At 33.3% G+C, this 15,243-nt stretch overlaps 1 protein-coding gene across 1 annotated transcript; it reads right to left on the bottom strand.

Annotated features, from left to right (window-relative positions):
- Positions 1 to 5,369: 5,369 nt before the first annotated feature.
- LOC120633971 (tRNA (cytosine(34)-C(5))-methyltransferase) lies at positions 5,370 to 15,222 on the bottom strand. The gene is made up of 14 exons (XM_039904435.1): positions 15,095 to 15,222; positions 14,914 to 15,012; positions 14,736 to 14,828; positions 13,668 to 13,882; positions 12,988 to 13,165; positions 12,398 to 12,482; positions 11,576 to 11,715; positions 10,455 to 10,588; positions 9,612 to 9,799; positions 9,191 to 9,335; positions 8,325 to 8,756; positions 7,616 to 7,782; positions 6,192 to 6,347; positions 5,370 to 5,557 (listed from the first exon to the last, which is right to left on the bottom strand). Exons 1-14 carry the CDS (start codon positions 15,137 to 15,139, stop codon positions 5,409 to 5,411), a joined length of 2,226 nt encoding a protein of 741 aa, XP_039760369.1. The 5' UTR covers positions 15,140 to 15,222; the 3' UTR covers positions 5,370 to 5,408.
- Positions 15,223 to 15,243: the final 21 nt, after the last annotated feature.

Here is a 15,243-nt window from a genome sequence, read left to right as displayed (position 1 = left end):
TACACTTTTTATCACACACAAGTAACAACACATTAACGTAGTATAAAATAAAGTCACTTCTCGTTTCTCTTCGAAATCGCTGTTAAATGTTCTCTGTAAACTTAAAGATTTTGGTGGAGTTTTTGCCAATAGATATAGAACTTCTGTCAGTTGTGTAAAGAATATTGTAAATTGCACTTTATGGCAGTTTATTTGGATTTCAGTTAAGAATGAAACACAATACATTTTATTGTTCTAAGACATTTATAAAAAAACATGCAACTTTTGCAAAGATAATACCAACTGTACTTATTTTTCGTACGTGGCGGGCCGTACGCCCGGGCGGATTAGCTTATATTCAATATAAAAAGGTAAATTTTATAATTATATTATATTTTTAATTTTTTTTATAATATTATGCACGTCCTTTATGAATAAGTGTGTCGTATTTGACTAGATCTGTCTTAGCTTCCTTGTCCATTTTTCTACCGTCCAGGTTCATGAATTCCGTCTTATCGAATGCTCATATAACACGTTTATGTTTTCAAGTGTGCATCACATTTTCTTTAAATATTTTACATTTTAAGTACCTAAGTTATAAAAATGCAAAATTACTAATTATACATAAATAAGACCAAATAATAATTTTGTATAGGTACATTGCTCTCATGATGTCTAATGTCTCAAGTGAAAAAGGTGGATATTTTGTTTTAAGATTTGTCATGGTAGTTATGCCATCTCGCTGGTGGTGATATTAATTCGAGACTCTTTGATGTTTTTAAAAAAACTTCACATATGTTTTAATAAATTGAAAAATGAATGTAAAACTCAGTAATTCATTCCAAGATTTGATAATGCCTAAAATAGCATACTTACCTTACTATCAAAAACAATTTGACATCCTTGGTTTATATTATTATATGTTAAACGCAGTATAAACATAGAAGTACCTAGCTGCCGTCCTTTATGATATAATGCCGTTATCCAACAAATTTATATTTTGAGTCTAGTGGGAATAAACCAAAAAAATGCGGCTTTTTGATATCGAAAATAGATTTTGAAGAGCCAATTTCACATCCGTTAAAAAAAGTTGATAACGGCATTGGACTACACTACAGTAACTCAGTTACCTACGCCTTCCAACTTTAAATCAGATAAAATCAGATTGGGTCGGAAGGCCCTCATACCTACATGGTCTAACTTCGTTGTAACTATCTTAAACGTAGAATATAACCTAATGACATATTTTGTTTAATTGTAACATTTTTTAATGTAGTTTATGAATAGAAATTAACATTTTTCTCATTTTTTCTACTACTCCAGAACGGTTATGCCTTTTTATTTTTGTTTGGTGCTCTCTAGTGTTTCTGAAGTAGTTACGTAGATACTCATTAATATACTAGATGTAAGCGTTTTACAATATTGGCGTCATGACAAATTAAATTATGACACACAAAATAACACTCAGAAAAAAGTTTGTTATAATGAAGGTCTTACGTATTGTTTAACATAAAGCCTGACCACGGATATTAAAAACCAGATCTGGAAGCGCCAAATTTTAATGTCATCAAAATTTAGGCATTTAGGGTATAGAAAAAAAACACTTAGTTCGATTTCTATTCGCAATATGGCGAAATTTTTATTTTCTTGGGCAGGCTTCAATTGATATCGTCCGTAGTGAATTATTTAAAGTAAGTAAGATTTTAATTTCCCTAGTAATGTTATCAGTAGAATGAAACTTAAATTAGCACAGCAAAATTATTGTCCCTTTATATTTTAGTATCAGTCAAATGGATTTCCAAAAGACGAACTTTAGAGTTTCGGACATAGTGAATTTGAGATTTTAATTTATAAAAAATGTTAAATGGGAAAGTAGAAGTATTTCATAATAGATTATCTTACTCGGTAATAATGTAGTGAATTGTAATTAGAAAATATAGACATTAGAAAGATAGATTTTATTTTCAATTTGATATTAAAATACTAACTCTTAATTACCAATAAAATAATCTGTAAATAATAATGAATGAACGATTTAGCTCATTCCATACCTATTGATAGAACGCTTTGTGTTAGTAGATAATAATAATAATAATAGGGCTATTCATAAATAACAATTCAATCCAAATTTCATAACTGAAATACGCCTTTACTTTTGAATCGTTAACAATATTTTCGTGTTCTGAGGTGATAATACATTTAGAAGTATGAAATGTTTATTTGATTAAGTTTTTACGTATTTATTTATTACACTTAACTTAAAATGTTTCAGGACTATTAAGTTATATACGTATATAAAAATATTGTTACCATAAACCGGCATACGAATCAATTATTATGATCTCTTTCTAGAAAGAGTCTAGAAACAAAACTGACTGAATTTATGAATAGTCCATTGGTAACTTAAAATAGAACATCACTACTTAGTCGTATTTTAACTATAACTTAGTATAATTCGATTAACGAACCACATCACCCACTGTGATATTGGGTTGGCTACAGTGAAACAGGATTTTGAGCGAGATTCTTCAGTTGATGGTATAGATATTAAATTATTATAGGTAAACTAGGTTAAGGTGTAGAACACTCATTTTTCGATATTGACCATTGTGCACGCATTAATAGTTTTTTTTATTGTTGGACCTTTCACAGAATATCTAAATGTTCTTATTTCTGTCAATTTCATGACACGAATTTGCATTAACCTTAATTCTTTAAGGTTAACTATTATTTAAAAAAAACGCTAAATTTTATGAACATTGTATGAATGGTGTATGAAAAGTCAAAGGTATGTTCGAGTATCATCTTCACAAACTTTGCCATTTCTAAAATAAGTAAATAACTGCATTTTTTCCTAACTGATATTGACCTTTATCTTTACTTTATTATCTTGAGTGTAAATTAGATAGTGTTGACATGATCTACATACTTATTATAGTACTTAAGTTTATGGAGTCTCAGGAGTACCTAAATTAGTATATAAGACGTCGCCTTAAGCACCGTAGTGGTTATAATAAATCCGGCCGGTTTTGCAATATTTATATAATAGAAAATAAAATCTAAATGCTTATAATAGTCGCGAGAAAATGGTATTCGTTTGACAGCTTAAACGTATGGTATGTCGGACAGCTAGTTTGGATTGTGTTTGAGTTCATACAAGATATAAGAAGCTGCATAACAATGCATTTTGGGTGGAATTTAATGTTTTAGAGTTGCATTACTTTTGTTGTAAAATAACCAGTAGTTTTAGTTCCTCACTTAATTATAATTTCAAACGCAATACTCATCTTGCTGTAAAGATCCATGAATAACTATGTATATTAAACGTAGAGCTGTAAATAAGTACTTTGTAAAATAAGATTTGAATTTTCGCAGTATATAAGGAGCTCTAAACAGTGCAATGTGTTAAAACAGTAAATAACTATTTAAACTTTAGACATTTATTTTTGTACGTCTAGTTAATCCATTCGACTGATAACGTAAAATAAATAGGGTCCAATTTTGTTCTATTACCTAAATACTACTACTTTAATATTCAATTTTTAGTTATAATTCAAAACTTCTTTGGTATAGGAAAAAGCCTAACTTGTATTTACAATAGTTTTATATTCAAGACAATGCAGGAAAATGTTAATATTTCCATTTATAAACTACTTATGTAAGTCCCACCCTTTGCTGTGAGTTTTACTCATTTGCAATTTTAGTTCTTTTAAAGTTTAAAAACATATAAGTATCAAAGTAAAATGCACCTAACTTACCTACACTTCTATAGTCAGCAGCAAGTCGATATAGCAATTTCAGCCAGAATAATCCAGATCAATTTTGGTGACAACAACATAAAGCCAAATTAAATTAAAAAAGACAGGCATTGCGCTTTTCTAGGACGCATTCAATTTTTTGCCATTGCCATGTCGACTTTTTGCTGACAGTACAGCAAGCTCTCTTAGTAAAACGATTGTAAAATAAAAATCAGTAGTGCAGAATTTTAAAACGGTTAGATCAATTTTACCCCGTCGTTATAATATTTCCATACAAATACATGGTATACTGTACTACTGGTCATAAATCCAAGTATTATTGAAATTTCATGGACTGTTTTTTTTAATAATAATAATTAAGGTATCATACTAGTACTTGGAAAAAGAAATTTGCGTAGAATTTATACTGTGATTTCATAGAAAGATTTTTAAAACCTTTATTACTATTTTACTTTTGTTTATATTATTTCAAGCTCAAATTACAATTGAAATTATTGCCAAAAAAAAAATTCGACATACGATATTCGAATGTATTCAAAAATTTATAAAATAAAAGTGTATTCAGTACCTAACTATGTAACAAAAATGTTCATTGATTATTAAGAAACCTATTTCCTTCAAGAGATATGTAATTTAAAAAAATGAGCGTGTTTTAAAAATAATTAGACGGCCGACTGGCGCAGTGGGCAGCGACCCTGCTTTCTGAGTCCAAGGCTGTGGGTTCGATTCCCACAACTGGAAAATGTTTGTGTGATGAGCATTAAGTGTTTTTCAGTGTCTGGGTGTTTATATGTATTTTCTAAGTATTTATGTATATATAATTCATAAAAATATTCATCAGTCATCTTAGTACCCATAACACAAGCTACGCTTACTTTGGGGCAAGGTGGCGATGTGTGTATTGTCGTAGTATATTTATTTATTTATTTATTTATTTTATTATTTAATTCAGAAATCAATGAAAAAATTAAACGAGTCTGTAGATATATTTTGCTAACAAAGTTTTTGGAAACTTCATGCAGAATTATAATTTTGAGATCATGCGATTTTGTATGAAATTCGTATTCATTATATCTGTGACTCTAATAGCATTCTTCGTTAATGTAGCACTTTCGCCTTTAAGCCTGAGGTTGTAAAGATTGTTATCGCTCACAAGCGAGTTAGAGTGGTGGTGTGAATAAAGGGTTTCTTAACATACTTTGTTTGTTTTTATTTTATCCTCATCTATAAGTACGATGACGTCACTGCAGCGATATGATAACTAGTATCGCAACATAACGCGGTTCATTGTATTCTTGATTCATGGTGTACTGTATCCGTGATACATGATACGTTGTATCCGTGATTTCGATAGCAGTGTATGTTAATTTAGCACTTTCACCTTTAAGCCATAGGCTGTAAGGATTGTTATCTCTCACAAGCGATTCGTGGTGGTATTAATAAATGGTTTCTTAACTTATTTTATTTTCTTATTTTATCCTCTCAAGTTATAGCAAGGCAAGGATGGCAGTCTTTCTTTAACTACTACCCATAAATTCGCAATGCAACCTTCCCGGATTATTTGGTATTAACGATGATAGAATACTAAATGCGTACAATTTCGAAAGGGGTATATACTAAGAAAAATGAGAGTTTATAAAATATTAATTATTTAATTTAATAATAAAATTATTACGTACAGTCAATTTTATCTTTAATATTAGCTTCACTCGCCTCAGAGTCTTCAGGGTCGTTTTCACTGGTGGAGATGGTCTCTGCGACCACAGAAGAGTCAGCTTCAACTTCAGTTACTTCAGACGCCTTCTTGAACTTATTAACATCTGAAATAATTATACGTGCTCGTATAGTATGTTTTAAAACGAAGGATCAATTCAAAAGGCATCATTTATATTTAAGTGATAGTATTACAATACGCACTTGGCTGTGGGCTCGATTCCCACAACTGGAAAATGTTTGCGTGATAAACATGAATATTTTTCAGAGTCTGGGTGTTCATCTGTACATTACAAGTATGTGTCTTATGCAAAATCAAGTTGATTGGTTATATGATTAAGGCGTGAAGGTAGGAGAAACATAAAAAGCAAACTTTCCCGTTTATAATATTAGAAAGGATAATAAGTTGAGTGTCAACTTATTGCTTGCACTTGCGATAGCAAGCAGAGCGGTTTCATAGCAAGTGGATGAGTGCTATGGCGTTCACATAAAATATATATAGCTGACAGTGGCGTGCCCTTCATCCATGCACTAAAGCACTGCCTACCCTAAAGTTTTTTTACAACTCATAAATGCAAAGGATTTTTCCATTTAATGGCATCTTTCTTTTCTTAACAGGGTTTTTGACCAGGGTATGCATAACATACCCTGGTCAAAAACCCTGTGCACGCTACGGATATAGCACCACTTGAGAATGCCGTCATGAGCTACTTTGTAGAGTAAATATCATTAAAAACATACCGTATTTGCTAAAGTCGGCTCCCAACAATCTCAAGTAGTGTACGGTGTCCGAAGTGGCGGTGTACGCTCGCAACGAGTGCACGCCCCTCCACCCCACTAATGTCAACTCCAGGTTCGACTCCGTGTCTTTGTATTCCAGGACACAGCTGCCTGTAGCTGTGAAACAAATTATCAGACTTAGCTTTTCACTTTGTTCTACCGGAATGCGGGTTTTTCAAATTAAGGCAATTAAATATAGATAATTTTGACGGCTGATTGGCGCATTTTTAGCGACCCTGCTTTCTGAGTCCAAGGCCTTGGGTTCGATTTCCACAACTGGAAAATGTTTGTGTAATGAGTTTGTGTATATTATTCATAGAAAATTTTCATCAGTCATCTTAGTACCCATAACACAAGCTACGCTTACTTTGGGGCTAGGTGGTGATGTGTGTATTGTCGTAATATATTTATTTATTTATAGCTTGCTTTAAGGGTGAAGGAAAACATCGATAAGAAACCTGCATGTCTGAGAGTTCTCTATGATATTCTGAAGGCGTGTGAACTGTAGAGTGTGGCCAGTGGTGGAATAGACTAAACTTTCTCATTTTTTTTCTACACTAAAAATTGATTAGCGGACCAAGCAAATGGCCCACCTGATGTTAAGTGGAAAACCACCGCCTATAAAGAGCAACACTTCACGGGGCACGCAATGGACTCGTCCTGCGACATGCCGCATTGTTTCCATCAATTTCAGGCGTAGGTGTTAAGCATCATGTGTCTGTAATTACACCGGCCACCGCGCCCTTAAGACCGGAACATAGCATTGCAACAATACTGCTTGGCGGCAGAAATAAGCATAGCGGTAGTACTTCCCCGGACGAGCTCTGTCACAAAAAGTTCTACTACTACAAATCACAATATTAAAATGGGTAAAGATGAGGACGATCTTCAAGAGACTTCCTTACGCAAGATTAAAAAGTCAGAATATTTAAATAACGAACATTTTTTCTTAACAAAATTTCAAGTAGAGAATTCAGTCAAACAACAATGTCGACCTCGCCTCGTTACAACCAATGGATGAATATAGCTCGAGCCTTTTTTCTTTACTTCTTTTTCGCCTTATTACGCGATGATTTCGGTGTTCTTCCCGAGTTTTCTAGAATTGAGTTAGAATTCTTTCTAGCTACTAGCATCCAAACTCTTTAAGCTATGACGGAGAATCGGGGTTTTCTACGGTTTTTGTCATCCCTAATTCTAACTTAGATACATTGTGTTTGTCAGACTTCAGTATGTAGGAGACGCTAATGGTAATGAAGCTCATAATTATAGGCTTCATTAGACTCTTCTTTAGCTACCAAGTAATTACTGGCAACACTGTTCAATAACTTTGGCTGAAGGGTGAAAAAACGAGCATATAATTCAATTTCTCAAGTAAATGACCTTACCAAAGTCCTTAACCAAGTTCTGTGTATGCTTAGAGAACAGTTTAACATCTGGCGGATTGCTTGGATTGTCGTTCTGTAACACCAATATCAAATCTTCCTTCAATATATTCAAGCGTCGTTTCGCCCCTATATGCTCGGATACGCTCTGAAGACCCTCCTGGGATAATCTGAGAAAGAAAATATTTTTATTTTTCCCGTGCTTCAAATAAATCAGTATGTTCTCAAATTGATGTATACTTGTATTCATTGAACTAGGAGTGTTAATTATATTATTCTTAAAAGTACAGGTTCAGTTTCATAAATTTTCATCATGCTGTGATCTTGGCCGGCGTAAGATACAAATCGTTGATGGGCTATTAATAAAACGCTGAATAGAAGAAAGAGTTATTTTAAAATAGTTCAAAATCCCCAATAGCCTATAAAAGTCCACTGCTGGACTAAACGCCTCTCCCAACTGAACTGTTAGCCCTCTTGGGCAGACGGGTAGGTGATCGCAGTAGATGGTCGCTATCTACAACGACGGGAAGAGGAGGTGTGGTGACAATGGTATACTGATCTCTATTTTATATTCTGCCATCACCAAATGGCAAAACCATAATACACAATCGAAATAGCTAGAATCAACAAGAATACCTAGAGATTATAACAAAGTAGTGAATATTATGAAATAACATTTTGTAGCTTAAACCAGGTTCTATAAACAACTCACCTAAATGGACAAGTCATATTTTTGTTATCACACCTCACAAACGTCTTAACGCCAGTATTAATAATTTTTATATTATTCTCATTCTTCTGCACAACATCTTTTACAGTTGGAGATACCAAGTATATGTTCTTCTTCTTTCCAATGTGACACCGAGTCAGTAGACATGTAGGGTCGAATTTATCATTAAGGTCATAGAAGTCTTTTATCGAAGGGAATACATCTTCTTGGTCACCAGAGAAGAATACGAATGGATCTTCCCTATAACCCCCCAGTCTTCTTCTCTTTTTCGGGGGTTCTTTTTTCTCTTTTTCCTCTAAAGGTTCTGTGGCTTCGGGCTTAGTTTGATCCTTCTCCCAAGGTAAGGGAGCAGTTTTTTCAAAAACGGCGACAAAAAATCCACCGGTGTCTTGATGGTGGGGTAGGATTCTGATGCTAAAAACGTAAGGACAAATGATTGAATTTTCAAACAAAAAAAAAATGTCTGTCAAATCAAATAAATTTTTTCAATTTTTGAATTCGAATTTTTGACGCCGTTCAGCAAAAAGCATTACATATTGAATTAGTTTGTAATACTTCAACTGACAACATTTTTCTTGTCAAGGTGCAAAAAACATTGCATAAAAATTGTGATGTTATACCTACTACATTTAAACATAAGGCTCAAAATTACCACTATTTAGGTTGCGTCCTTTAAAGAATTTTACTTTATTTTTTTTGACTACATTCAATTAATATAAAAAAACCATAAAAGATATGTTATCTGTTTAATGTTTTAATTATTGTTTATCAACGATAATTATACTTTTCCTGATATTTGCAATACCTTTTGAGGTTAAAAAACTATAACGCCATCCACACAGACTCACCATCTGTCCAGATGAAATTTGTCTAAGTCTTCAGATTTGGGCGGGAACATTTGTGGTCTCACAACAGTTTGCCATTTCTCAGGCACATCTTCGAACTTATCGTAGAATACCATATCCTTGGATGCAGGACGCCAGTGTGTCATGCCTTTAATTATATAAAAAAAATATTTTTTAGTGTTTGATACACATAAATAAAGAGAAAGGAATGTTGTACGATAGATGCAAAAATTAGAGGTGTGGCTCTTCGAAGGATGTTTAAACAAGAAATATCAGAAAGACACTTCGCCTGAATGTTCAAGTACTGTTAACAAGAAACCATTAACGAATGTTGATGTCAAAAAATATCCAATTTATTGGTCACCTGCACAGAAAATTCGCACGCCTACACCAACAAAACGATTAGGCCCTTATACTAACTTACCTTTATGGAACTTCAATCCAGGCAGTAGATCAGTAACGTCCACTAATTTAATAGATTCTCCGACTTCTTGTAGCAGACGATGTATGACTGCCTCGTTCTCTATCGGATTGAAGGAGCAGGTCGAATAGACCAGTCTACCGCCGATCGATAGCAATTCAACGCCTCGTCGAAGTATACGGTATTGAATGCTGGTGGAAAATAAAGTATATCACAGTCTACTATTGCCTTGCTGTAGAAGGCAGACCTTCTCTCATCTCATGGAACGGCAAGGTGCGGCGTTCTGTCTCATATGTCTCTAGATTCCAATAGGTCCCAGGTTCCCTTATACAATTTATTAGTTTTTGGGTTATTATGACAATACATCACTACCAGCACGGCTTCAAAGGTTGTTCAAACTAATGTGCTTAACACAGCACTTTAACTCTTTGCTAATACCCAGTTATTAATACTAAAAAAAATTTACAATCGACAACCGAACTGAGAACCGTAACCAGTAAAAAACTAAACCAATGCAACGAGGCCTGCATACCAAAGAGAACGGTTCTTAATTATAAATAGGGTGGAATATGGTTATCGCTATAATATCACTACCGTGTACACATTTATTATGTTATGTACGCCTCATAAGTGCCATCTATGGGCCATACTTGAATAAAAATATTTTTGACTTTTGACTTTTCATTTTCCTATTCTCGAGGCCGTGTGAAGTCCACCACGCTTAGCAATTATGGAAGGAGATTCGTGCCCTGTAGTGGGCCGGTAATGAGTTTATTTGATGGTGACAGATGGTGTAGTTTGTGTACGTGTAAGTTTACAACTATGCACAATAAAATGTTATCTTACCCATGTAAATTGTTTCCATTGCCTGTCGACCATTTCAGCCATATGTCAGGATTTTTCCTCAAGGTCGCGTCGCCAGAACAAGGTACATCGCACAGTATACGATCGAATTTTAATGGCTTCGTTTGTTCAGGATTCTGTTAAAGATAAATACGAGTGAAGACATCTAATCGATGGAAGAAAACTTCTTAAATAGCTCGATTTAAAATCACTTTACAATTCTGCGCCTGACGCAGACATCGCAGATGCCTTTTTTGTATTAATTCATACCGACTCTTTCACAACTTTTTATCTTCACTTACAAACACTTCTCTCGTTCCCTTCATGTTTTTAATTTATTATTTGATGTTAAAGTGGTAGTATAAATCCCACTAAAAACATTCTGTAAAGAACAAGCCAAGTCTCGATGGAGCTGCTTGTTTATTTCTAAAAAGTAATGAAAAATAAAGGTAAAGTCGTGCCAAGTCTAAGGTTCCTTACTGCGATTTCTTTATTATTATAGCTAATGTCGTGTGATATCTGCCTGCTATAAAAAATCGCAGTAAGGAACCTCAGACTTGTTATGTCTTTACCTACATTTCAATACTTTTTAGAAATAACAAGCAGCTCCATCGAGACTTGGCTAGTTTTTTACCGAATGTTTTTAGTGGGATTTTACTTCTTTTTGTAGAAACGGGGGCATATATAAAGTCAATCGTTCGACTATTTCTTCTGACAAACTTGTAAGTATAAGTATAAAAGCCAGTCTAGTCCTTTCCAGAATTTTCCTCTAATTTTATTTATATGCGTATTCAAAGCAGAAGGGGAGGCATTCCCCCAGCAGTGGGACGCTATAGGCTAGATTAAATTAGATTAGAAGATGTATGTATGAAGATGAAGATGTACGCTGGGTTTTTGCAACGACAGTCGATTTATTTATTTACCAATAGTAGAAGGGGGCATTACCATATCTCTAATAGTGTTTGCTTCGCGCTCGTCTTACAATTCATGATATAGCGCTCGCTGACAAACGGACGGACGGACAAATGGACGGACAGGCAGCGGACTGCGGAGGCTTACTAATAGTCTACCGTTGGCACCCTTTGCGTAACAATAACAATTGAATAAAGATGCTGATTCATTACCTGTTCATCAGTGATGACCAATGAAGGCATTACAGCTGAATCATGATTCGTTATCACAATACATGGAGAGTTGAGCCGCTTTGCCTGATGCACTAACATGTAACAACGACTGTTATCTACGTCGTTTGCCATCACAAGGCCTGTCAAAAATGATACATAATATTGTAATAGGTATATTACAGCATGTGCTACATAACTAACTAAAAGCTTGGACTATTTAAAGATAATTCATCAACAACAGTCCAGTCCAGTGCTGTGTGGTGTGTTAAATATAATTAGTAAAACCGTACATAACAAAATCATCAAAATCGGTAGCATTAGAATTTATACATATTCACTAGAAATTGAACTTTCCTATGGTTAGCAAAATATTATTTCAATTAACGAGTTAACAAATTATAAATCATTTACGAGTATTAGCTTCTTGCTTCTTGCATCAGGATTTCCTTCCCCGAATTTTGAATTTAAATAAAAATTAACTTTTAGTTACTTTTATTTTGGCTATTAACGCAAAAGTTATAAAATGCTTCTTTTAGTAACGCCATCCCGCTCGAAATATTATCTTGGATGAAATAGAATCAATTTTCGATAAAATAGATAAGATATTAAAAGATAAGTTCAAAGATATCATAAAAATGAATCAATCATGGCTTTCAACCGTCGTCGCTTAAAGCAGCATTAGCATTTGCATTAGGCATACCTTGGCATCCTAAAAATAAGAATTATATTTATGAAACAGAACTTTAATAAAGCTATACTGCTTTAAGCAATTTTAGTCAGACATTTTAGTGAGCAATTTTAGTTCATTCAGTTAATATTTACCAGTAGGAGTTTTGTCTTCATCCGAATGCAAGAATTCTATAAGCTGTGCTGTTTTTGACCCTGGTGCTGCACACATATCTAATACCTAAAATAAAACAAAAATACTTTGGTATCCTGTTTTACAAACATAATATAATAGTAATAATAGTGCTATCCTCTTTCAGGAGCTAACTTTGAGACCCGCTAATTTAGTTGTAGCTAAAAGACTAAAGAATAATTTCTACGTACAAGCGAAGCGCTTACTTACGTGCGGAAACTGCCCAGAGAGAAGAAGAATAGAAGAAGACTAAAGAATAGACTAGGATACATAAGAATCTGCATTGATTTTTTCTAGAAAATCAAAATATACGACACGAAAGAGTACTGGTGTGGGAGATGAAGCCATACAGTCACGGCCCTCGGCGTCACTATCATTTTATATTTTATAGATTTATGTCATAAGTAAACATCTTGATTGTTTTGAATTAGTTTTTATCGAAAAATAAATATGCTTCTTTCGATTTAATATTTTTACAGGGTGATTCCTTATGAACTAGACTTATGCACCCTTCAACAGTATTTTTAAATTCCGTTACATGTTCTATACTTACTTTATGGTGTGGTTCTACTTGTAGAACAACAGGGGGTATCATTGAAACTGCTTCCTGTCTTGACACCCCACCAGCAGCAGTTTCTGCTACAAGGAAGTTGTGAAGGCGGTATAGTGCCTCATTGCGACGGATATCAGAACGGGATAGTCTGAGTTGCCAAGCTAGGCCTCCTGGATACCTGAGTAGCATACATTTAAAGAAAATTTATAAAAAATAGTGGTGATAAATAGATAACACATCTGTGTTGCACGCTTGTTAGGCTAAAGTAGTCTATACACCCACTGATAATATACCTAAGCTTTATTGTTCTGTATTGTCTCCTTAATTAAAGCTAATATTATAAGAGCTCTAAGAAAAACTCGCTTATTTCATTGGTGTGGAAATTCAGAATTCAGTGAGTGTTTTTGAATTACTTTTTGCTTCCAAATTCTTTGAATATATTTGAATATGAGTAAGAGGCCAGTCTCATATTTTATTATTCTTTTTTATTATTAGAAATAGGTTTAGGTTTATATATTTTAAATTTAGATTATATAACAATAATTAATTTCAACTAAATAACAAATCCATCATATATTTAGACTACACAACTACATGAGTTCCAAACATATCCTGAGAGCATATGTGATAGAGAGCATAGCACTTTTCGAATTCTTTACATTGTTCTTTCATTGGCTTACCAGGGCAAATTAATAGGCTTAATTTCCTCTTCTTCATCTTTTCCTTCTACTTTTAACTTCATATTGAGAATCTCAGAGAAATATTGACTGGTTACTATTTTCAATAGAGCATTTGCCTCACATTTAGAACCTGTTATCCTAAATGCAGTTGGCAGGTTATCCTTTATACTTTTCATAAAGTCTTCCCATTGATCTTCAGGGCATACTTTTTGAACCTATAGTGGAAAAAGACATGTGAAAGAAAATATATTTACGAATTAAAGCTATTCTAGAAACTTAGTCCAAAGCCAGTAAAGCCCACTAAAGCCAAAAAATTGTGCAACATAAAATCAAGAAATAAAAAATATTCTGGGTAACAATTGTTGGTTATTTATTGTTGAAAGTTTTACTTTACATGTGTCAAAACAAACACTCTTAATAAAATTAGCAGCTTTGGCAGTTGTTTACTTGGATTATTGGGTGATTATACATATAGTATAACCTTTATAATTAAACAACATATTGACAAACAATACAACTAACAAACTCTTCAATTTAATATGTATATATCTATTTTATGTAGGTACAAAAAATATAACAAAATTTAAAAAGAAGAGATATCAATATTAGAAGTAAAAATAAACTTGTAGTGCAGTTTACAAGGCTGCATAAAATTAGTAATTCATTTAAAGCTAATTGTATATCATTTTATAACAACTTACCAGATTGAATCCTCAATAAGTTCAAAGTTTATATAAAACATAAGCTTGTTATGTATGATAAAAAAAGATTGGGTATGAAGTGCTCTAACTTCATAGCTAAACATTAACTTGACTGTGAGACGTTGGTAACAAAAAAAAACCTGGCTAAGTTTGTTTTGGGCTCTTCTTAGACCAGGGTGCGTTTGGAACCCTCCTAGCTATAGTTTTAAGTTAACGAATGCAGTTATTACCATCACCTAACATTAGTGTTAACATGATAAATGTATAAACGCTTCATAAGTGCCTGTTATAAGGTCTTGAATAAAACATTTTAAAATTTGAATTTGAATTTTTAATTTTTATTAGGTTAACCTCATTTTTTGTTTACCTTATAATACTCCTCAAAAGCCGCATTTTCGCGTACTATATCTTCGTAGTGTTTACGAATGTCAGGCGCTGGATTTTCTTGCCGGTTTTTTTCCTATAGGATACACAAAAATATGCTTTTTAACTCTATGTATTTTATTTACGGTATATTTTAAGATTTAATACATTCATTTAATTACCTGTTCTTTTCGATCCCTCTTTCTTTGAGCAAACTTATTAACGTTGCGGCTTCGACGACCCATTCTCCTCAAATATTCGGCAAGAGTTACAAATCTTTTCTGTGAAAAATTACAGAAAAACATGCAAAAAAAGGTTATTACCGCAAATAATGTTGACGAAGAGGTATGACATTGACATTACATTTTTAAGGTTATGTTTTGAATCAAACAACACGTTCGGTAACATAAAAATAGTTTTTATAGTTTAAGCATTAATAATAAGCCAAACTTAATATTTCCATACATTTCTCTTGGATTGCTAGAAAGTAAAATTAAGAGGCAACAGAAAGA

The sequence above is a fragment of the Pararge aegeria genome, chromosome 1 (genome assembly GCF_905163445.1).
Source record: "Pararge aegeria chromosome 1, ilParAegt1.1, whole genome shotgun sequence".
Taxonomy (NCBI): Eukaryota; Metazoa; Arthropoda; class Insecta; order Lepidoptera; family Nymphalidae; genus Pararge; species Pararge aegeria.
Note: the sequence above shows the minus strand (reverse complement) of the source record. Positions and strands in the feature narration are given on the sequence as shown.